Genomic DNA, 22,703 nt, shown 5'->3' on the forward strand with positions numbered 1-22,703 from the left:
TTTTCTGGTGCACTTGTATTTTACATTCACCAGTGTGGAAGTAATATGCCTCTCCATAACTTGTGATATGTGGAGTCTCAGGGATACCTTGATGCCATGCTGCCCTGCAGAGGTTACAGTCAAATATTTGACATTTGAAACAGATTGTTTTCCTTCATTCTTTCTTTAAGCATGCTGTTTTAGTGCAGTATCCTGTTATCCTACATTTGTCTGAGCAGCAAGATAGTTGACTTGTGTCTGCCAAGAAGGTTATTCCGCAAGAATGAAGGCAGTCTGTTTTTAGGTATTAACTAGAGTTTGCCGGTTAAAGGTGCAATATGTAATACTGACAGCTAGTGTTTAAAATAGTTACTGCAGTACAATTTCAAAATATTGGAGAGAGTCGTCTCCCCCGACCCCCTCCTGCCCAGACTCGAAGTTCACGGAGGTTGCCAGGCTGAGACCGCAGCATCCACAACAATGTTGCTAGACGCTTGTCTCACATAGCCAGACATTACTCCACAGCACAGCAGAGTAGCTAACGTTAGCTGCTGGCTATATTGACAGTCATAAAAGCCCGTCTGTACCCAACTGACAGACACACTTTTTCCGCTTAGAATTACAGTAGGAACCGCAAAAAATAACCTCCTTTTCCACCCGACTGAACACACTTTATTGATTTTAGAATTAATCGCTAAACACACTGCAAACTCACGGTCCTCTCTTCTCGATTTACAGCCCCCCTCTCTTGGCTTAAAATAACTCACTGTTGACTGCTACGGCCGCTGAAGAGGCTACACGTTGTAAACAGCCATGGCCCACTTGCCTGGTCCTCGGGTAACATTAGCAGTTAGCAGGGTTAGCATGGCAGCGTTAGCCAGTACCAGTAAGGATTACTTTACCTGCTTTGTCTCAATTGTTTTTGTCAGTAACCAACTTGGGTACTCTAGCTATATAATTCAATGTGAGTAGCTACACAATTGTTGAAATGACATAAAATGCCCATCCCTAGTAGCCATGATAAATTAGCCTGAAGCTAATGCTTAGCTACCTGTTCAAGAGGAAATTAGCCAACTCTGAGTCCTTTTGGGCTCCAAGCTGTCTCCATCTTTCAAATACATCTCCAATATTTACCCGAGGTTTGTTAAGTCTCTGGTAGCATGTTAAAAACATGCCGTTTTTTTTTTTTATATTGGGTAGAATTTATCTCCGTTGATCGTTACAGCTGTAGCACGCTGGGTTTACGCAACCCGACCTGGCAGTCCTACTGGGCAGTTGATAATTCTGTGACGGAACGGATATTTCTTTTTTAAGATTTGTTTTTGACATTTCATCCTTTAATGGAAAGGACAGCTAGATATGAAAGGGGAGAGAGAGGGGGAAGACGTGCATGAAAGACATGCAGGAAGTCGTCCAGGTCTGACTCTTGAACTCTGGACCTTCTGTATCAAGGCGTACACTTGTATATATGTGCGCCTGCTCTACCAACTGAGCTAACCCGGCCACACGGAACAGAAATTTCAAAAGGAGAAAATACTGGCATTAGCATTGTTGTCAGAAAAGATAGTATTTCAACTTAGCATGTTTCCTTAATAGCTGATGACGCATTGGCGTCATTTTTGGATGTATTACAGTAAATATATTACATATTGGACCTTTTTAAGTGAATTGATACATTCCTGTACCAACATCTCCACAACAAATATCTGTTTGTTTATACTCGACTGATATGTACTATATTACATTAATTCTCATTTGAGTTTGATATAGGCTACTAATTGAATAGACATCTAAAATAAGAAAATCTGTATCACTGACGTTTTCCCATTTATATCTTTTTCCTTCGATGGACCAGCCATCTTTTAGTTTTCATGATTTTTGAGCCAAAATAGTTGAGCCACTGTTGCCATGGCAAGTTTCCCTCAGGAAACAAACACTTAGGCAATTTGCTTCCTAAAATTGATGTATTCTGAAGAGTAACTGGACTCGCAGCATTTCTGTCCATTTGTTGTCCTCAGGTTACCTGTTGCCATGGTAACCTTCGCATTTCCTTTTGGAGTGTTATGGGCTCGAACAAAAGCGCCTTTTGATGGGAGAGGCAGCGCCAGGTTTGTTTTAATCATGATTGGGATGAGATGACATAATTTAATGGTTGAGGTGCTGAATGACTAAAACGTCACTGCTGCTGGTGGTTTCAGGTGAAATTGACATTGAGCCATTATTATTTCAGTGTTTACTTGCCTTGTGTTGCTCTGTTTATTCCAGCAGAGGTACTGGCTCAGCCAAACCTGTACCTCCACTGGCAGAAACAGACCGAATCAGAATCAGAGAGGGATTTATTGCCAAGTATGTAACACAGGGAATTTGCCTTGGTGGTTGGTGCATACGTAGACCTAAACATATATTTTTCTGAGATAAAGAATAAGAAACAAACATAGACAAAATAGGTGTTTAACATAAGAAGAAAGACGACCATTCTTACTTGCTGCTTACAGCTTAAGTCCTAGCCAAATATTTTCTTTTCATAGATAATTAATATACATATTTTTTTGCCCTTTCTGTCACCTCTGTTATTGCGTATGTAGTCCAAGCCATATTGGTGTAATGCTCATTCATTTTGTGAGGCAGAGCATCAATGTAAAGGACATTAGTTGTCATGAGTTGTTGCCCCCCCTCCCCCTTCCCTATCTATGATCTTTGATGCGGAGTGAAGGCACTGCAGCTAGTTTTTTAAAGCCAGTCTAGTCATTCTGCAGTGGGGTGTGAGTCTTCAGCTATACACACAAACACACATAAGCATTCACATAGATTTAGCTTATTTGTCCTGAAAAGATGTACTATAAATGTGTGCAGTGAGACAAAAACACGGGTACTGTGTAAGACATTTAATCCAAAAGAGAGTGCGCATTAAAACAGATTCATACAGTACGTTACTTATTTTGCTTTGATCCACTGAAATCTCCCAAAGGATGTCTACTGAGCAATATTGCATATACTTGTTTTATGTTGGAATTCTCATTCATCTTCAATCCTTGGCTCTTTTTTTTATTATATAGTCTTTCTCTTTTCAAGCCATTTCCATTTCCGTTTGTTGTGAGAGGAATGGAATAGACCGGATACTAACAGGACAGGGTATTTTTTTCTGCCACACTTTGTGAATTAAGCAGCAAAGATGGGGGTATTTCATTAAAAGTATACATTTTGCAGTTTTTTAATATAGCAGCATTTGCCAGAATCCTGGGTTTAGTTAGGACCGTCTCACATTAAAAAGACAACTCACTTAGGGTGGGTAATGGTGGATAGGAGTGGCAGGTCAATGCCAAACATGTAAAACATTACATCAAAGGTCAGTGTTGACTTCCCAGCTTACTTAAATTACAAGCAGTTGGCATTCATTATCCTTTTGGGCAAAAAGAGACATCCATCCGTCACCTCTACCAGGACACAAAGTAAAGCAGATGGGTAAGATGGAGAAGTTTCTCTCTGGGAAACTGGGTTTTGAGCCGAGTCAGCCCTGGTGGCATCTGTTAGCAGTGGCACCATCGTCTTTGTGACATGTTAACAAAAAACTAAAAGAATCTTGCTGATCTTTGCTCCTCCAAGTCATTCATTGAAGCCTTCCTTTTCAAAGTAAAATACTTATTTTTTTACTTTTTTTTAACAGTGTTTTGATAAGTGCTCTGTAAATACTCGGCTAATTCAAAAGCTAACAAAATTAAGAGTAACTTTATTGGAAACGGTGTGAAGAGAAATCTTTCTATCATTTGCAAGAAAGAAAAAAGCGTATTCCTACCCTTAAACATCATTATATGCTCAACACTTGTGATATTCACACTACTTAAACCCACTCTACCTTAAATCTCCGGGTGGTTTCACACAATGATTGCTTCCCTGCTCTGCCATCGTCATTAGCAGAAGAAATGCTTATCACCATTTTTCTGTAGCCCTCAGTACAGAGCCCCTTTCTTTTTTTTCCCTTTATTCGTAGTAGTGAGATAGACAGTGACAGTGGATAGACATGAAAGGGGGAGAGAGATGGGGGATGACACGTAGCAAAGGGCAGCGGGTCGGATTTGAACCTGCGCCGCTGCAGGACTCAGCCAACATGGGGCAAACGCTCTTACTGGGTGAGCTAGAGACGCCCCGAAAGCCCCTTTCTAAATCTGGCCGTTGTCCTTAACATTTAGTGTAATCCAAAAATGTATTCTGATTAAGATAACACATGAAAGATACCTGATATCCTGGTGGATAATTTTGGAAACACATTTTTTCTAGTATTGAAAGAAAGGTTTAGTCGGAGATAGGGCTCGTAAAAATGACGGTATCCTTTTGTTATACCAATACCAATGGAGTTCTTTATTTGACACCTTTTTTTTCTACTTGATTCGATGCCCATCATTTGAATGGAAGCATTCCGTTTTGTAAAATGCCTCCACCGCTCCACCACTAGCTGCTGCTGTATTGGGCCAATCACACGTCACATTGAATCGAAGAGTGCTTGAGATGACCTAAAAAGATACCTTAAAGGTAGCGAGTACCGTAACCCAGCCCTAGTCGGAGATTGTCCTTCCAAAAAGGGGCATCCGTAAGTAGAAGTGACACCTGAAATGACCAGTAACACATTTTAAGAAATTATAGTTCTAACTTGAGACATATTTTGATCGCAATGGCCAGGTTTGCACACACTTCCTTATTTTAGACATACTGAAAAATGAACTTGTGTTTTTCCACCCAAAATGAAAATTGCAATGCAAATTAGTGAGTTCATAACTCAGTTATTATTCTTTTACATCGAAAGATTTAATTATGTTTCAGGTCTTACTCAGATTATATATTGACTATATATATTTTTATCTAACCCAACATTCTCTAACACACACATTTTGGACAAATGCTGTTAAAGTGCTCATATTATGCTTTTTGGCTTTTCCCCTTCCTTTATTGTTTTATATATCTTTTTTGTGCATGTAATAGGTTTACAAAGTGAAAAGGCCCAAAGTCCAACCCAAAGGGACTTACCATCTCCAACAGAAAACACTGTTCACAAACCGCTCCAAACAGCTCTGTTGTAGTCCAGCCTTTACTTCAGAGACAAACATGCGTCACTTTGTAACACACGTTATAATGCTCGCCTAGCTGCTAGTGTAGCACGCCCTCATACTCTGCTTCTGACTGGCTAGTAGTCCTTACCTAGGTACTGTCAGGGCACACCCTCATACTCTGCTTCTGATTGGCTAGTAGTCCTTACCTAGGTACTGTCAGGGCACGCCCTCATACTCTGCTTCTGACTGGCTAGTAGTCCTTACCTAGGTACTATCAGGGCATGCCCTCATACTCTGCTTCTGACTGGCTAGTAGTCCTTACCTAGGTACTGTCAGGGCACACCCTCATACTCTGCTTCTGACTGGCTAGTAGTCCTTACCTAGGTACTATCAGGGCATGCCCTCATACTCTGCTTCTGACTGGCTAGTAGTCCTTACCTAGGTACTGTCAGGGCACACCCTCATACTCTGCTTCTGACTGGCTAGTAGTCCTTACCTAGCTACTGAGCATGTGCGACTCCCAACAAAGATGGAATAGAAGTGAGATGTTGCACTCTGTAGCTAAAACTGAGATCTCAACACATAGGGTGAAAAGAGGAGCTGCAGCAATGTGCATTACAACAAAAATATGGTGTTTTTTTTTGTTTTTTTTAAATTAAACCATGTAAACCTATTCTGGTACAACCTCTAAATACAATTATGAACCTGAAATTGAGCATAATATGAGCACTTTCAATGATTCTTGTATAAATGACTGTGGTGTAAGCACTGCTCTTGATATAGGAAGGAGCAGGCCACAGTAAGAAATCTGCTTGTCTTTTACTTTAAAAACAACAGAGCAGGGGAAGATGCATTTATTTATACTGACTATATTACATATTAATTAACTTAATTATTTTATTATGATGATCCGGTTTCCTCTATATAGGTTTAGATTGAGGGGAGGGGACGATGAGTTATGTAGCCTCTTGTGTTTCGCTGTAGCGGGTGAATTGCCCTTGAGTAGTTTTCCAGCTGAAGGTGGCATGAAGATGTGCCTGTCAAGTGGGCACAGATGGTCCGATGGGACATGTAATGTACCAGTGAAACTAGATCTGCATTAAAACAAAGGCAGCACACGTAAGGCAAATAAAGACATCTGCATTTCTTTATTTCTTGATGTGTATTGCTATGGTTGTCCTAATTGGAGCTTTAGCTAATTTAAACACTGTAGCACCGATGTTGAATGCAGTCAGCTAAATGAAAAGAACCTGTTTCTCATTTCCTTTTAATGTCATGCATAAAGGTTGGCATAAAAAAGCAGAAGGATCTAAAAAGTGCTTAGTTTCATCCCTTCATAGCACCAATCATTCAACTATCTGAAGTGCTCTCAAGCAAGACATGCCAGCATGTATGCTGACTCTTGCTCTTGCTAATTTTTAGTTTTTTGGTGGCCCAATGCACCGTTTGTCATTGCCAAGAGGTATTCACTTAGTATCATTGTATGTTGCGTTTCAAGTTAGTTCAACATACACAAACCCCCCAAAAAACACTAAGGAACACTTGTTTGTAGAGGGTTAAAAGGCATTACTGTAAATTGAAGAATGGTAGAAGAGGCAGGTTAATAAAAAATGGATACGATGCACAAAACCACTCCTGTAATGCACTGAACATCATATTGTTTTCAAGTCTGGAGTTTGAAACTTGGGTTATCTCTGAGTCAAGTTGTCTGCAGAATACACAATAAGGATGCCTATTTTGCCATAACTACAGTCACGCAGCTGTTTTATTAAATCAAATGGCTAGTCAAATAAGATGTGACTGTTTTCCAAATGATAAACACCTCATGTGGTATTGAAACTCAGCGGTGCTTCCTTCCTTCTCATGGCTGAATACTGATGGCCTGTGGATAGGAGACGGAAACTATCAAATATTTACAGGCTCGGTGTGCCCTTGAGACCACCAGTGTCACCAGCTGCTAGGATCTCAGTGGGGAATCTGCTGCTGACTCATTGGTTACACACTGGCTCACTAATAAAGATCTAAATCCTAAGGTGGTGCTCAAACAAAGAACAGCAAATCTGCGTTTGCTTAGGTTTGTCATGACACACTATATTGACTATATCAACTACATTCACATACTTATTCATTATTCCCCTATTTTATATTTATAGAAATACACATTCACTCCATTAACTTCACTGAGTGAGCAGTTGGTAGTTGAGTGTTCAAATGACGTTTCTTTGTTTCCCGCTTTCCACCCCCGCATTGTCCCAGACAAACTTTGGATTAAAACAGGGAACCTCTTTCAGCCAGCTAACTTATGTAACGTTTGAGCTCAGTTCAGATTAGGGACTTGGCAGCAGCAGCAGCTTGTTGCCATCCATATTCTGTGGCCTCACTGACTTGCTTCCAGTTGCTTTTGATGGAGATCCCATTTGCATACTCAGACATTTCGACTTGGAAGCCCCGCAAGTGCTTTCAAACACATTTGATATCCAATGGACCTTTTTCACAGCAGACATTTTGACTTGTCATAGTATAAAAAGCACAGCTGAAACTGGTAACCTTAACGATGGTCTTCCAGTAAGCTATTTCAGTGAGTCAGCATGCACAATACCAGGGCCTCTCCTAAGTGGAATGCAGCCATCATTAATGGTTTGGATACACCTGTGCTTTTCCTACTATAACATGTCAACATGTCTGAAAAAAGTCTATGGCCGGTTGATCTTGCTGATGAAAGCTAGAGGGATCATTTTTGTTTTCTTTAAAAGGCTTTAAAAGCATGATTGTTTCTGTTTTGTTTCTGTTTGAAAAAGTAACATAAAACCTATTTAATATAAATATCAGGGGTGGAAATAAAAGTTTTATCACACTATACATACAGTATATGATATGAGATGTTATATGCCCACAATCGGTTACATTTATATCAACTCACAAACATCAACTCAAATATAATTTGACTTTTATTTTACTGAGCTCTTCCAGACATTTAAATGACAAAAACAAACTAGTCCCTTAATAAAAAGAAAAAATATAAAGTGTGAATTTCAAAGATGATAATATCCATCCATCCATCCATCTTCGTCCGCTTATCCGGTGTCGGGTAAGATGATAATATGTATCGATATATTCACTTTGCATTGATGATTTTGGACCATTGATCATTGAAATGATATATCTTTCTAGATTGATGCAGCGTTACACCTCTAGTAAATTTTGCGATCAGTCTGGTGCACTTTGAGAGCAAAATTAAGAGGCTAGATCTATGAAGAATCTGTGCTCTTGTAGATATGCCCAGTGCTTGCCCATAGCACTGGGTCTGCCTGAATTTACAGTAATTGGTTGTCTACTGAAAATGGGATACCATAGGTTACCTGGAGAATGATGGTGGACTAAACATGCCTTTATGCTGTTGTGTTTTTTTGTTACAGGTTTCGAGAGAGGGAAGGAGGACCTCTTGCCTCTGCCTTTGAAAGAGGACTCACATTCCATATCTAAGAGCAAGGTATGAAAAATCACTCCGCTGAGTTGATGTTTTACAATGGAAGGGTAGGAGCAATTGGGTGCGTGTGTTGACCAGAGAATATGGGAATTACTGCATGTTTTTCTTCTTTCCTTCCCCAGTCTTGCCTCAGGCGTGAGATAGCCCACATTGAGATGACTCACACTCATCATATACTGTACACACATCCAACATTTATCAACTACAATTCATACTGCTTTCAAGTGAGCTCAGCGTGGGGGAGGCCCGTCTACTGTAGTGTATCTGTCGAGTTCCACAATCAAATATATTTGTCAGTGCAAGTGTGGGTGTCTGAGTCTCCTTCTGAGGCACAGCAAAGACGCTTTCATCACACAGGAATCCTATTAAAAATGTGTTATGATGTTGTGAAGTATGAAGACATGTAACAGGATCAGCATATCAGAGAACCAAAAGCTGTCGTCTGTCAGCAAGGCTTCCCAAAACCAAGACGAGATTATTTCTTTTTTTTCAGTCTTTAGATTCTTCTATCAACAGCAACACCATTTTAGAAAAGCTATGGAAAAGCAGAATTGAGCCTAGGCCATGTTTCCATCAATCTTCACAGCAATACAAGCAGTATCAGCCAAAGGAAACTCTGTGTGGCAATACAAAATAGAAGAAGGATTTGAGAGAGAAGATTTTAGCTTTGGCGCTTATTACCGTGTACCTTTTTAACCTTTGTCTAACCCTGCCTGCGGCCATTTAAGAGATTAAGTAGCCCATCTTTAGGTCACACCCCCAGTGTCTGTCCACTGTAAATCGCTCCAATTGGCTTGTGAAAGGAGCTGGCAGAGACACACGTGCACTGGCATTTATAGGCTTCATTCTGCTTACTGAACTAAGTTTGGGCTACCAGCAAAACAAACAAACTCGAGGGGAAAGAGAAAGCAATACGTAATGTCATTTCAGTAGACTCGGTTGATAGTTTTATTGGCGGTAATGGATTAGTCATGAAGAGGGAACACTTTGTCGGCAAGATTATATTTAAGTTATTTAGTGTACGACTTGACTGACAATGATTGAGCAGCAGCTCAACATGGCTGATGAACAAATGCGAGATATATATTTAATATTTGAAGATATTAAGTTGAGAAATAATAGAGATATTGATGTCCCCCCCCCCAACCCCCACCCCTCCCTGTGTGTTCAGTCTGAAACAAAGCTGTACAATGGCTCAGACAAGGATGTGTCGACATCCGGAGGAAAGCTCACCAAGAAAGAGTCCCTCAAGGTAAGTGAGCTAAATCAGCCTATAGTCAGGTTTTGTGTATCTGGACACTAATTCTGAAGGCCGGCATAATGAGTGTTAAAGATACCTTTTATATGGAGTTACATTTAATCGCTGATGCATGCTGTGCACGTCGTTTCACACTGTGTTAACTTGTGTCATTGGAGTCAATAGTCAATATGCATGAAATACTGTATATTATATAGGCTGAATTTTCATATTGTGCACCAATGTCACCACAATACAGGCTAGGCAAAATGCAGCAGATACCTCACTCTACAGTCAGAAGGTACCAGCTGTTATGTAACAGGAACACACCGGAGTGTCATTCCACTTTTATTATTTCCTGCCAAATGGGATTCAGCGAGAAAGCAAGTGTGGTATATTAACATTCACTCTTGTGTAAATTGTATTCTTAGCTATTATCCTTCTCTCTGTGCTCCGTGTAGGTGCAGAAGAAAAACTATAGGGAAGAAAAGAAGAGGGCAACCAAGGAGCTGCTCAGCACCATCACTGATCCCTCTGTCATCGTCATGGCCGACTGGCTAAAGGTGGGGGGAGCATCTTTGCATTTCTTGATTGTACAATATGCTATTATATAATTATACTATTAAATGCATTCCTGTCTTGCCTAATTTGAAGGTTAACTTAACTGACAGTTATCTGTATTTGATCCAGATCCGTGGCACTCTGAAGAGCTGGACCAAGCTGTGGTGTGTGCTGAAACCAGGCGTCCTGCTCATCTATAAAACCCACAAAAACGGCCAGTGGGTGGGAACGGTGCTGCTCAACGCCTGCGAGCTCATCGAGAGGCCTTCTAAGAAGGACGGCTTCTGCTTCAAGCTCTTCCACCCGCTGGAGCAGTCCATCTGGGCCGTCAAGGTGATACAGGATTCGCAGCCAGCAGTGACTCTCAGGAGCACTGTGGAGCATTTAGAGAGCATGTTCCAGGCTGGGGAAATTGGGGGATAGGAGAAGTCCTCTGGGCAAATTGGAATATATCAGGGAATTTTACAAATAGCAAATATCCCAAGAACATCCAAAAATGTATTCCACAACTTCACTAGTAGAGAAAACCAGACACCTGAAATCAACAAACAAATAAGAACAAATATCTACAAGCAATGCAAGCGATCTGACTCATCATTAGAGGCAGAGAAGTCATGGAAACCTCAAACTACTACTAGTTGTTTAAAAGGTAGTCTCTGGACCAAAAAGAATAAAAGTGTCAGCCATTGAACAGAGTCCAAGCTACTGCTATGAATAAATGAAAAAAACTGTGAAGCATCAAAAAAATAGTTAATGCAAAAAGGAAGCAAGTGGTGAGTGAAATCTGGCTCACTGAAAGAATGCTCTGCCTGAGTATTAATGGTAACATTAAGGAGAGTTTTCACCACTGGAAAAAGAACACTTCATTAAAACTTCTCTTCCTCTACCATACGCTGTGTGGCCTAATTCCACAGGCCACACACTATGTTCAGTTATGTAAAAGTTGCCCCTTATATCCGATTCCAACTTTATATCACGAAACTACAGTAGTTTTACTCTCTCTTCCTCTAATTCCTAATTTAATATCAGCTTTTAGCTCACATACTGTTTTGCTGCACATGTTTGGAAATGCTCCTTTGTGCTTCTTTGGACAAATATGAGAAAGTCTAACGCAGATCTCTGAATTCTGAAATGTTGTTCTCCAAAGGTAACAAAATCCACCTACCATCACCAACTTCCACATTATATATTGTTTTGTTTTTTTATCTGTATAAAAACCAAAGTGTAATAATGACAATTTAGAGTTTTATGGGGGTTATGTGCCAGACTATGTATTGGCCAGGTTACTTCCTGGAGGAAATAGTCCTGTACATAACTTTTAAAACCACAATGTTTTGTCTTTGGATTTTGCTACGTTTGGACAGAGCCAGGCTAGCTGTCTCCCCGTTTCAAGTCTTGCTGCAGTGTATGCTAAGCTAAGATAAGATAAGCGGCTGCTGGCTTCAGCTTTATACATGACAAAGTTAAATACAAACATACATACTAACTCTCAGCTGATGAGTGTATTTCCCAATATGTTGAACTATTCCTTTAAATATGCCACATATTATTACCCATTATTTTTATAATTAATAATAGATTGATCAGTGGAAAGCTAGAGAAGGAGAATACTGCCAAAGGCTCATTATGCAGGGTGAATTTAAATGCAGCCTGTTTTGCTCTCCAGAGATAATAAGGGGGGAAGGTCTTTCATTACAAAGTCCTTTATCCACTACACTTTAAATGGTTAAACCGATGTAGATGCTAGCTGTATAATTAGGAGCTCATGTTTGTTTTATTTAGGACAGACACAAAATTATACATCCAGCCAGCAATTTTGATATTTGGCAGCACACGTTTTTCACTAGTTCCTTTGTTTTCGGCTGTGTTCAGTCGTGCACTCCATCTGTGATTTGGTATTCATCACTGACCTCACTTTGCATGTGTTTGCCCTTTTTTTGGTGCTTTGAAAAGGCTTGAATCACAATTGGTGATCTGTATTTTAGATTAAAGCCTTCTGCTCTCCCCATCGTCCTCTTCACTTCTGAAATAAACACTTCACTCATTCAGCTTATGTCCCCTCTCATAGTTCATTTGCATAATGACATACTCGAGGGGTTGAGATTTCCTCTATTTGCACATATAAATGATGAAGAACTGACAACAGAAACACAAACTCTGCAGGTGAAACGACGCAACCACAGAGGAACTCATAAAAACCGTCTCAAATGAAAAGAGACAAAGATCAAAATGACTAATAGACCAATCAAGACATTGACTGATGTGTATTTCCTGTTGTCGTCAGGGTCCTAAAGGAGAAGCCGTTGGCTCCATCACTCAGCCATTACCCAGCAGCCACCTCATCTGCCGTGCTGCCTCTGAGTCTGATGGTAAGAGACAGGCTGTCACTCACACTTCAGTTATTTGTCTGAGTCTTGTCAGTAGCAGCTTACATTAAATAATAGAAATAAATCCATAAATTAGCAACACATTGTTATCAGCTACATCATTGAAAGCAAGATCAGTATTGGTTCAAAACTACAACTACTTTTACTTTCAGTATTTTGTCATGTGTGGGAGTGACACTATTCCTAATCCTTGTTATTTTAAACCACTTCATTATGTTAATATAGGCATGTCTGACCTACCTGACCTGTTTTACAGCTTTTTATATGCCGATATTGGTGGGGAAATATCAGATATTCACATGGGCATCGGAAAACAATACTGACACATCTACAGAGTAAGCAGGTGTTTTCTAGGTCATTTGGACAGCCGAAATGAGTGGAACTAAACCAAAACAGATATGATTCATGTAGGGACAGTCAGCAGAGTGCTCTGATGCTGGCATGGCTGTCTTGCTAGTCTCACTTTGCCAGACCTTCCTCCACAGCGCCGTGGCATTTCTTTAAACCAATCACAATCGTCTTGGGCGGTGCTAGGCACCAAGAGAAGCCATGGTGCCTCTGCAAAATAGCCTCGGGAAGGAACTTTTTTTGGTGGAACGTGTATGTTTAAAAGTTGTTTTAGTCTTGCAACAGAAAACTCAGATTGGACAGATAGTCTAGCTAGCTGTCTGGATTTACCCTGCAGAGATCTGAGGAGCAGTTAACCATAGTCTTCAGAAATCCACCGGAGTTTAACACAAAGGGCCCTATCTTGCACCCGGTGCTGGCAGCGCAAAGCACGACCTAAGGGTCTTTGCTAGTTTAGGCGCACAGACCCTTTTTTCCCCCATCAAACTAGCAAAAGTGGATTTGGACACGCTCTAAACGCACCTGCGCCATGTGCTTCACGCCGTGCACTAAGATCGCTAAAAAAGGGACCAAAGGAAGCCCAAGGCAACGGATATCCGACCTAAATGAATTAAATCCGGCAGAATTTCCATCGTCAATGGAGCAATCCTAGAAGTCTTCCTAACCTGTATCTTTTTTAATTGTTTCAACTTTGCCTGTAGGGGTAGGAATATATATATATATATATATATATATATATATATATATATATATATATATATATATATATATATATATATATATATATATATATATACACACACACACACACACACACACACACACACACCCACAGGGCAGACAAAAGTGATTAAAATGCACCAGACCAAGCATTGTGGGTTATACACATTGCAGTGAGGCTCAATTTACAGACCATATGCTTTAAATCTGTATTCTCTACAATGTACAATGCAGACTCACCTTCTCATCTTTTTTGTCTGTGTATGCTGACATGAAGGTGCCCGGGGGATCTGCAATCTCAGGTTTATCAGCAGCAATCCTGAGAGCTCCGCCTCTAAACAGCGGCAGCTGGTTGGGGGGTGGGGTTGGGGTTAAAATGTTTGATTATTTACTTTTCTGCACCCGCCATACTCTTTCAAGAGAGAATCATGATGCTTCTAAGAATATGATAATGGCTAATAAAAATCGCAACAGTCACATGGAGGTGTGGGACATGTTTTTTTTCTTTGGGGCTTCTAAAGGGGGAAGAAACAGAAATGTTTGAGAAGCCCTGGTATAAACCATTACACAGAGTTGTCTACATGAATGGTGAACTAGTGAATTCCCATCTTGTCTCTGTCCATGGTGCTGAAACCTCCAATCTCGTCTCTCCTTGTCTGAGTCTCTCTCCGTGGTTCTGGAATAGTCAACTAGGTACCAAAATCACTTGCTATTAAAGTTTATGTTTCATTTAAGTTCCATCAAAAAACAAGTCCAAGCAAGCTTTCATCCAACAATTTTGCTTTCATTTCTGAGTAAAATTCAGTCCTTTCTGGTTTTCATTGCATTTGCAATATAGTTTGCCATCTATAATGATATAAATGTCAAATTGAGAAGGATTTTAGAATACTGCATGTCTTGAACCAATCCTGGAATGGGACCAGGGGTGATTGTGGGAACAAGAGCCACAATTATTTATCAAAACCTTTTTGCTCAATATTAATAGAAGGATGATGAACTAACAGCAAAGCCTGAAAATAAATGCTGCATGTCAGCGAGTTTCCTGATCAGTCTGAATCTCCTCCCCAGGTCGATGTTGGATGGACGCCTTGGAGCTGGCCCTGAAGTGCTCCAGCCTGCTGAAGAGGACCATGATCCGCGAGGGGAAAGAGGACATGAGCACAGTAGCCACTGGCGGAGAACACTCCATCAATTTCTACAGCCTCCTCAGAGCCCACAACATCCATGGTTTCCAGTGAGTAGGAAATAAAACCAAAGCTACAACTCCATTACTCCCCTAAACCTTTAAGCTACCAGCCAATTCTCAGTCTTACCACCCGATCCGCCCATACTCCAGGTTCAACGACAGTGACCATTTGAAAGACCCAGACCTGTACTCAGACAAGTCAGACCGGGAGGGTGAACAGGACCACGAGGAGTCGGACCCAGAAGGCCTGGAGAAGAGTGAGGAGAGCGACAGCGACACGTCAGAGCGTCAAGACGACTCGTACCTCGACATGGACCCTAATGAACATCTGCGGGAAACCCCGTACCTGGAGCAGTCCCATGAGGAACTTGGAGAGGTAGGGGACAAAGAGGTTTTCATACAGAGCTTTTAATAAGAAATGTAGATCAAGTGAGATTGCAGCATTACACCCTATTCTCATAGGATTTCTTTTTGATCTTTCACTTAAATTAAAACTTCAGCTAAAAGCTATTTTGTTATAAAGTTTCTTGCATAATGAGGAGAAATTAGCATGCTCCTCTGCTGCGGCTATTAGGAAAGCTAGAACATGAACAGGCTTTGATCTGTGTGGGTTTGGTGTGCGTGTGCGTGCGTGCGTGCAAGAGACTGCAAGGATCTTGACAGCTTACTAATTAAACACCTACTGAAGCAGAGGCAAAATGTTTATAGTTAGGCGCTAATTAAATCCTCATTTTGCAAACCAGTTGCACAAACAGTCACAAAAAACGTTTAAGCAATGTGAATGTTTCTGAGCATTTTAAGAGGTCTGCAGTATTATTGCAGGCTACATGTAGGACAAATGCATAACTTGTCTTCCCTTGTGTGTGTGTGTGTGTCTTCTTCTCCAGGCTGGCGAGGCAGCCCAGACAGAGACGGTATCTGAGGAGAATAAATCTCTGATCTGGACTCTGCTGAAGCAGGTGCGACCTGGCATGGATCTGTCCAAGGTGGTGTTACCCACCTTCATCCTGGAGCCAAGGTCCTTTCTGGACAAACTCTCTGACTACTACTACCACGCAGACTTCCTGTCAGAGTAAGCCATTACCTCTCACTTTCTGTTTGCCCCAAAGACTTTTTAAAGGAATAGAAATTATAGAAAAAAAATCTTGTTGTTTTTATTTAGTATTAAACATGAGAATACATATCTTGGTTTATTTTCACTAATTTACCAGTGATTATTTGGTGTTTGTAATGTCAATAGTTGAAGTTGAGTGACTGATTGTTCTATTAAATGTGACATATGGACACTTCCATTGAATGCGTCAGACTGTCAGAAGAAAGCATATTCAGGGCGTCTTCGCTTACTGTGAAGAAGTTCTGTGGGTACTTTAGTGCACAGTGACAAGTAGAGAAAGACTGTGAGATATTCAAGATCATTTTACACAGATTGCACAGAGTTATACCCTCTGAATTAAACAGCATGTGTTATAGAGGGGCGAGTTAAGACTGTTGGTTTCATTCTCAGGGCTGCAATTGATGAGAACGCTTACAACCGGATGAAGAAGGTGGTGAAGTGGTACATCTCTGGATTTTACAAAAAGCCTAAGGTCAGGAGAATGAACATGTATAACCCACCATATGTTGATGAGCTACATAGAGAATACATTCTCTCTATATTCAATCTACAATTCCGAAATCTTATGTCATGTTGATTTTGATCCAGGGGTTGAAGAAGCCTTATAACCCCATCATTGGAGAGACGTACCGCTGCATGTGGCTCCACCAGAAGACCAACAGCAAGACCTTCTACATCGCTGAGCAGGTAACAGCAGCTCTACTACTGTAGAGATTACTAACTACTAGCAATCTGATTGGTCAAGAGCTCATTCCACCTGTATCAGATAACTCCCATAATACATTATAATAATAAGTTGCTTTGGGTCTGGCAATACATTGACTATCTGTGATAAGATAAATCTATGGCTGTCATTGTTTTAGCTGATTTCAAATCAAATAAGTCCCCTTATATGTCTTCCTTACTAGTGTTCAAGCTGACTCCATCAGTGTGTTTTCTTCAGGTATCCCATCATCCTCCTGTGTCAGCCTTCTATGTCAGCAACAGGAAGGACGGATTCTGCCTCAGTGGCAGCATCCTCGCCAAGTCCAAGTTCTATGGTACACTCACACCACTAAAATTCATTTTATTTCACCGACAGACACTTTAAATAAATAAAAAAAAGTATTCAGCTGCTTAATTCTTCCCTTGCTGTGCTAGCACATGTGTCCACTGACTGCTGTTGTTTACATTTTAGGAAACTCTCTGTCGGCCATATTAGACGGGGAGGCTCGGCTCACTTTTCTCAACCGAGGAGAGGACTATGTGATGAACATGCCCTATGCTCACTGTAAAGGTCAGAGTGGAGCCTGCGCAATCTCACTTTTTTTTTTTTTTTTTTTTTTTTAACACTAATGTTGCTTTGCTCATCTGGAAAGGGTCCACTTTCTGAGCGTGTGTGGGAGTTTCCCAGTTATCTGTGCTGACCGAAATTTCTCATGGTGCTTTTTCACCCCTAGGCATCCTGTACGGCACCATGACCCTGGAGCTGGGTGGTCAGGTCACCATTGCCTGTGAGAAAACGGGCTACAGTGCTCAGCTGGAGTTCAAACTGAAGGTATGGCAGTGTTTAAAATAATAAGAGCAGTAGATCATTTCAAAGGAGGACCTTTTAAACTGTTCAATATAAAATCAAATAAAGCCTTTCTAGATACCTGAGGGGGTCTTCTTTAAAATCAGTTTCTCACATGACTTTTCTGAATGTCTGACCCCACCACTCCAACACCAACTCCACCATGCCACTCCTTCTCCCCCCTGAATAACATCCAATCCTCCATACCACCATTCACACCATCAACTGCATTATGCCCTTACGACCTAGCAACAGGTACATGTCAGTGAAAGCAAACAGGGAATCAATACATTTCCATTTCAAGTAGTCGTGAACTTGTTTTTGAGTATTGTCCGTGTTTTCGTCTTAAACTTTGACCGTCTCATTGTGTGTTTTTGGTCGCCTAAAAATGTCTTGTTCAGCGTTCAAGCGAGATAGCTACCACTAGCGTTAGCTGGTAACTTTTTGCAGATTGTCTGTACTACTGTACATGCAGATGAATGGCGGCAGTACTCCTCATTTACCCTCCGATGAATCTCCGCTGAATGATTTGCTTCAGAAGGGCTGAAACTTTCTGTCTTTAGCGTTTAGCTTAGCGCAGCGCCATTGCAAATAGGGCTGTAGCAATACACTAATCTCACGATACGATACGATACACGATATACAGCTCATGATACGATATATATCACGATATTCAGCCCACGATAGAACTTCGTTTGGGCCCAAAAAATCCAGCCCGAGCCCGTGCACGTTGTGTCCGAGCCCGGCCCGGCCCGACACATTAACTGGAATTATGAGTCCGAGCCCGATTTCAACCCGACACTTTTTTAATCCGTGGGCCGTTATAACTGACGTTCTCAACTACAATTCAGAGTTGTTTGAACTGCAAAAATCTGTTTAAAATGATCTTAATGAATAATGCAACAGGAGCGAAGCATGTAAACTGCGCTGTTTGTTTATTCAGAATGGAACGGATCACAAATGGATCTGAATGAAGAAAAGTAAAAAAACTCAACGTATTTCTCTGTGAGGGCTGGCCCGCTTGCCTCGCCCTCAGGGGGAGCCTACACTTGGAGAAGTAACAAAAGAGGAGGTTGAAGGCTGACTATCATCTTTTCTGCCTTGGCGAGCCTGCTTCATGTGTCTGTTCATCATCCAAGTCCCCGTTTTATTTGCTGTCATACGATAACAGCGGACGCACTTAATGCACTCAACAAAGACGACACATATGTTGTCACTTACCGCGACTTGTTTAAAATGGTTCCATACCTCCGACTTTCCTCCAAACTTGCTCAAAGGTAATTCTCCCATTTTTCTTTACATCCTCAAGCTCCATGTTGCACTTAAGCTCCACAATACAGCCCGCAGCCCCGGTGTGATGCGTGCGAGAGGAGGATACTCCGCGCATGACACATTTGTAACTGTAGTCCAACTTGTGTAACTTTTTGGACACATTTGTTACTTTGGCCTAAATAGATAATAGTTCTGATTATGGCATAGCTTTCTCCCCACCCAGTTAGGCTAAAGTAATGATTAAAAAAAGCACAAATGCTTGATCAATGGCCCGGCCCGGCCCGGCCCGAGGATAGTGGCGAAAAATAACGGCGGGCCGGGCTCGGGTTCGGGCTCGGGCTCGGGCAGAGAATCTAAACTCTATCCCACGATACGATTCGATATATTTTGATACATTTACATCATTTTCTGAAAGATTTAAAGGGGACAGAGTGATTTTGGTGACATCTTGTGAGTGTTCCATTTACTTGGATTTAATTAATTGAACTGAAAACATCAATTACACAATATATGTCTCTGACTGGACAGAGAGTCTACAGCAGGGATCATCAACTACATTTTTTTTCAGAATATTTCTAAGCACTCTGGCGGCCGGACTTTCAAATAAAGAAAATAAAATTTATTTTATTTTTTTACATGTATTATTTAGTGTGAGCAAACTCCTAAAAAACATGGACACTCCATAATGATAACTGGCTCTTTAACTAGAAATAGATCTCAGACTAGGAGGCAGTTCACTGAGGAGTGATGGTTAAAGTCTGTGATTATGGAAACATTATTGTAGTATGCAGCATCCTGATTGGTGGAAAATGCTTGCAGAAAGAAAGGCTGTTGTCAGGTAAACATGTCACTGTCAAAGAGGCTGAAGCGAAAAGTTGACGTGGAAAAGCCAAAAGCCTAGCTTTAATGATGAATGACTGATAAGAAGGCTATGCACTCGTCATGTATGCCTCATTTGCAATGAAACAATGTTGTTGCAAAATAATACAACCAGAATCCTCATCATCACTCGAACGTAACGATCGCGTCATTCACGTGCATATTAAGTAGCTCCAGATTGTCCGCTCCAGCGGAGAGTTTGGTTTGTTCAGCCAGCAGTGAGGTTTACAAGAATTTGTCAAAATGTCCAGATTCCCGGCAACCTAAAACAGTTAGACTACAAACCGACAGCTTTTGTTTTAGCCTGTTTGTAAAAATTCGCTATTTGCAGAGTAGAGCTGTGTTTGCGTAAAACAGCGCGATGGACAGAGCAGACTGAAATATAGCTTTCTACATGTTTATGCCGGTCTACACAGGTGAGTGCATTGATAAGTATTGACTTTCTACTCACGAAGGTTTCATTGTAGCCTATTTACAGAAAAGAGACTAGCGAGTTCATCTGCCCCAGCGGCCTTTGGTAACTCTCTCTGTATCGTTCCCAGTCAGGTGCTGCGTGTTTTAACCTTTAACACACACACATCTCGGCTCAGCGGTGTGTGTGTTTTAACGCACACACATCTCGGCTCAGCCGTGTGTGTGTGGAGCTCGGCATCGATGTACATAATCCCGGCATGTGAATAGAGATGTAAATACAGGGGGCTGGGTTTTTGCTCTAAATGCTTGAAATGATAAATAACAGAACGCATTTTTTCCTCTTTACATTTTGTGAATTCATGATTATTCTGGGGGCCAGACTGAAAGCTTTGACGGCGGGCCGCCAGTTGACATTGGCTGCTCTACAGCGACACTAGCAGCTGGCTGACCAAATCGCTCTTCCTGCAACGTGAACGGGGGTAAACACGGGGATTTGAATGGGACTTATGTATTGATACTCGCGGCATAAAAATCGCTACTTTTTTGGGGGAAGAAATATCGATTTATATCGCAGAATCGATAAAATTGCCCAGCCTTAATTGCAACCATAAACACCACTGTCTTGGCCGCATCATTCCAGCTCCACCCCAAATATTATCACATCCGGTTCCAAAAAAAACAAGACGGTGACGGCCAAATGCCAAACTCAAGGCATTAAAACATCAGTCCACAAACTGGCCGACGTCACTGCTCCTACATCCACTACGTTTACAGTCTATGCTACAGGCACACAAATGTAGATCAAATGACACATAATAAATGCAGCAAATAAACTGTATGTGTATCTCTCCTTCCTTTCCTCCCCCATGTCCTCTTTCCTCTCCCTTTCCCCACTTCTCGCCTTCTACACCCTTTTTTGTTTTTCTCTTGCTGTCCTATCTTTCTCTTCCTCTTCCTCTTCCTGCTCCTTTCTTTACTGTCCTTTTTTTCCTACCCTTTCCATTCCTCTTCTTGATTTGGTTTCCCATTCTTTCCTCGCCCCTCTCTGTCTCCATTTTTCCTGCTCCCCCTTTCTCTCCTCTCTTTCCTCCAGCCATTCCTGGGCAGCAGTGACAATGTCAATCAGGTCTCTGGAAAGATCAAGCTGGGAAAAGAGGTGTTGGCTACGCTAGAAGGACACTGGGTAAGACACGAGACATCTGATGACTGCTGGTTGTATAATTAACCCTGATGTACATACAATGTGCAACGTGCAGGGTTCAAGTAATTTCTCGCTCTTTAAAATCAATATTAGTGTTTTAGTTGTTTGTAGGCCTTTTGCTAATGGGGCAACATTGTAAATATTCCTTCTAATCAGACGATTGATAAAATCTTTTCTAAATGTATTGGACGTCAAAAGATAAGACAATGATGGCGTTGTGTCACTGTGACTTGGTGTGTTTCAAAGAAGCTGTGAAATTAGTACCCACCATTATGAAGCCAATAGCGACTTAATAACAGCTTCACTGTGCTGTAGTTTGTATTTTGCTTGTATGTTTGTCTATAGGCAAGTAAGGCGAGCTTTTTGACTTTCCCCTCATAGGACAGTGAGATCTTCATCAATGACAAGAAGACCGGGACGGTGGACACTTTCTGGAACCCGACGCCAGAGCTGAGGCAGAGTCGACTGACCCGCTACACCGTCCCTCCAGAGGAGCAGGGAGAGTCTGAATCAGAAAGGTGAACCTCGACATAACTCTTATCCGAGTATCAGCAGATCCTTGAACATGATATTGATTGTTTAATTATTTATTGGCACTTCGTTTAGTTTCTATGGCCAGATTTACCTCTGTCACTCTTTGGCATCTTGATAAGAGTTTCGGGTTTGAAAGCTGCTTCTGCAGTTTGTGTTACTCCCATACAGCGTCTCGAGGAACTTCATGACTCTGTTCCCTCTCAATCCTCAGACTGTGGCAGCACGTGACCCGGGCCATCAACAACAAGGACCAGATCGAGGCCACCAATGAGAAGTTCATCCTGGAGGAAGCCCAGCGGAAGTCTGCCCGCGAACGGAAAGCCAAATGTGAGGAGTGGATCTCAGCCCTGTTCGAGCAGGACCCCGTCACCGGAGAGTGGCATTACAGATATGCCGAGTGAGTGACTCCTCTAAGACCTGAAAAATCAGACTGTAGACAAGTGAGAGAAAATGACCCGGAGGCTCCTTTTAGATCTACTGCCTGAAACAAACTCAATCACGTTTAGCACTGAAATCATGAGTCACCTGTGAGTGTCATTGCAAGTTTAGCTATGATAATAAAGAAATTACATTATTAGTACTACAGCATCTTATTTATAATTTCATTTAGAGGAGCTTAACATTATCAGCATCAAAGGAACATACCTACAGTACTTACATATACAACTTGAGTAATACTACTTTTTAACACAAAATCTTTTAATATATTATATGATAAACAGGGCAGTTCTCTGTGTGGTAGAATGTAATGAATAATGTTATTGTCAGTATTGTGCAGTCATCTCAGGTG

The 22,703-nt window shown here is 41.3% G+C and overlaps 1 protein-coding gene across 8 annotated transcripts in view; it reads left to right on the top strand.

The window, feature by feature from the left end:
• osbpl8 (oxysterol binding protein-like 8) overlaps window positions 1-22,703 on the top strand; it is a 94,194-nt gene that overhangs the window by 67,790 nt on the left and 3,701 nt on the right. For all 8 annotated transcript variants that reach the window (XM_028571020.1, XM_028571021.1, XM_028571026.1 and 5 more), the window contains 16 exons: window positions 8,438-8,511; window positions 9,680-9,760; window positions 10,207-10,308; window positions 10,436-10,639; window positions 12,591-12,675; window positions 14,830-14,995; window positions 15,098-15,323; window positions 15,835-16,019; window positions 16,452-16,533; window positions 16,650-16,748; window positions 17,005-17,101; window positions 17,239-17,337; window positions 17,501-17,598; window positions 21,272-21,361; window positions 21,761-21,897; window positions 22,125-22,310. In XM_028571020.1, the coding sequence (XP_028426821.1) occupies window positions 8,438-8,511; window positions 9,680-9,760; window positions 10,207-10,308; window positions 10,436-10,639; window positions 12,591-12,675; window positions 14,830-14,995; window positions 15,098-15,323; window positions 15,835-16,019; window positions 16,452-16,533; window positions 16,650-16,748; window positions 17,005-17,101; window positions 17,239-17,337; window positions 17,501-17,598; window positions 21,272-21,361; window positions 21,761-21,897; window positions 22,125-22,310 (2,011 nt within the window). The remainder of the gene's footprint in view (window positions 1-8,437; window positions 8,512-9,679; window positions 9,761-10,206; window positions 10,309-10,435; window positions 10,640-12,590; window positions 12,676-14,829; window positions 14,996-15,097; window positions 15,324-15,834; window positions 16,020-16,451; window positions 16,534-16,649; window positions 16,749-17,004; window positions 17,102-17,238; window positions 17,338-17,500; window positions 17,599-21,271; window positions 21,362-21,760; window positions 21,898-22,124; window positions 22,311-22,703) is intronic.

This window comes from Perca flavescens, chromosome 23, assembly GCF_004354835.1.
Source record: "Perca flavescens isolate YP-PL-M2 chromosome 23, PFLA_1.0, whole genome shotgun sequence".
Classification (NCBI taxonomy): Eukaryota; Metazoa; Chordata; class Actinopteri; order Perciformes; family Percidae; genus Perca; species Perca flavescens.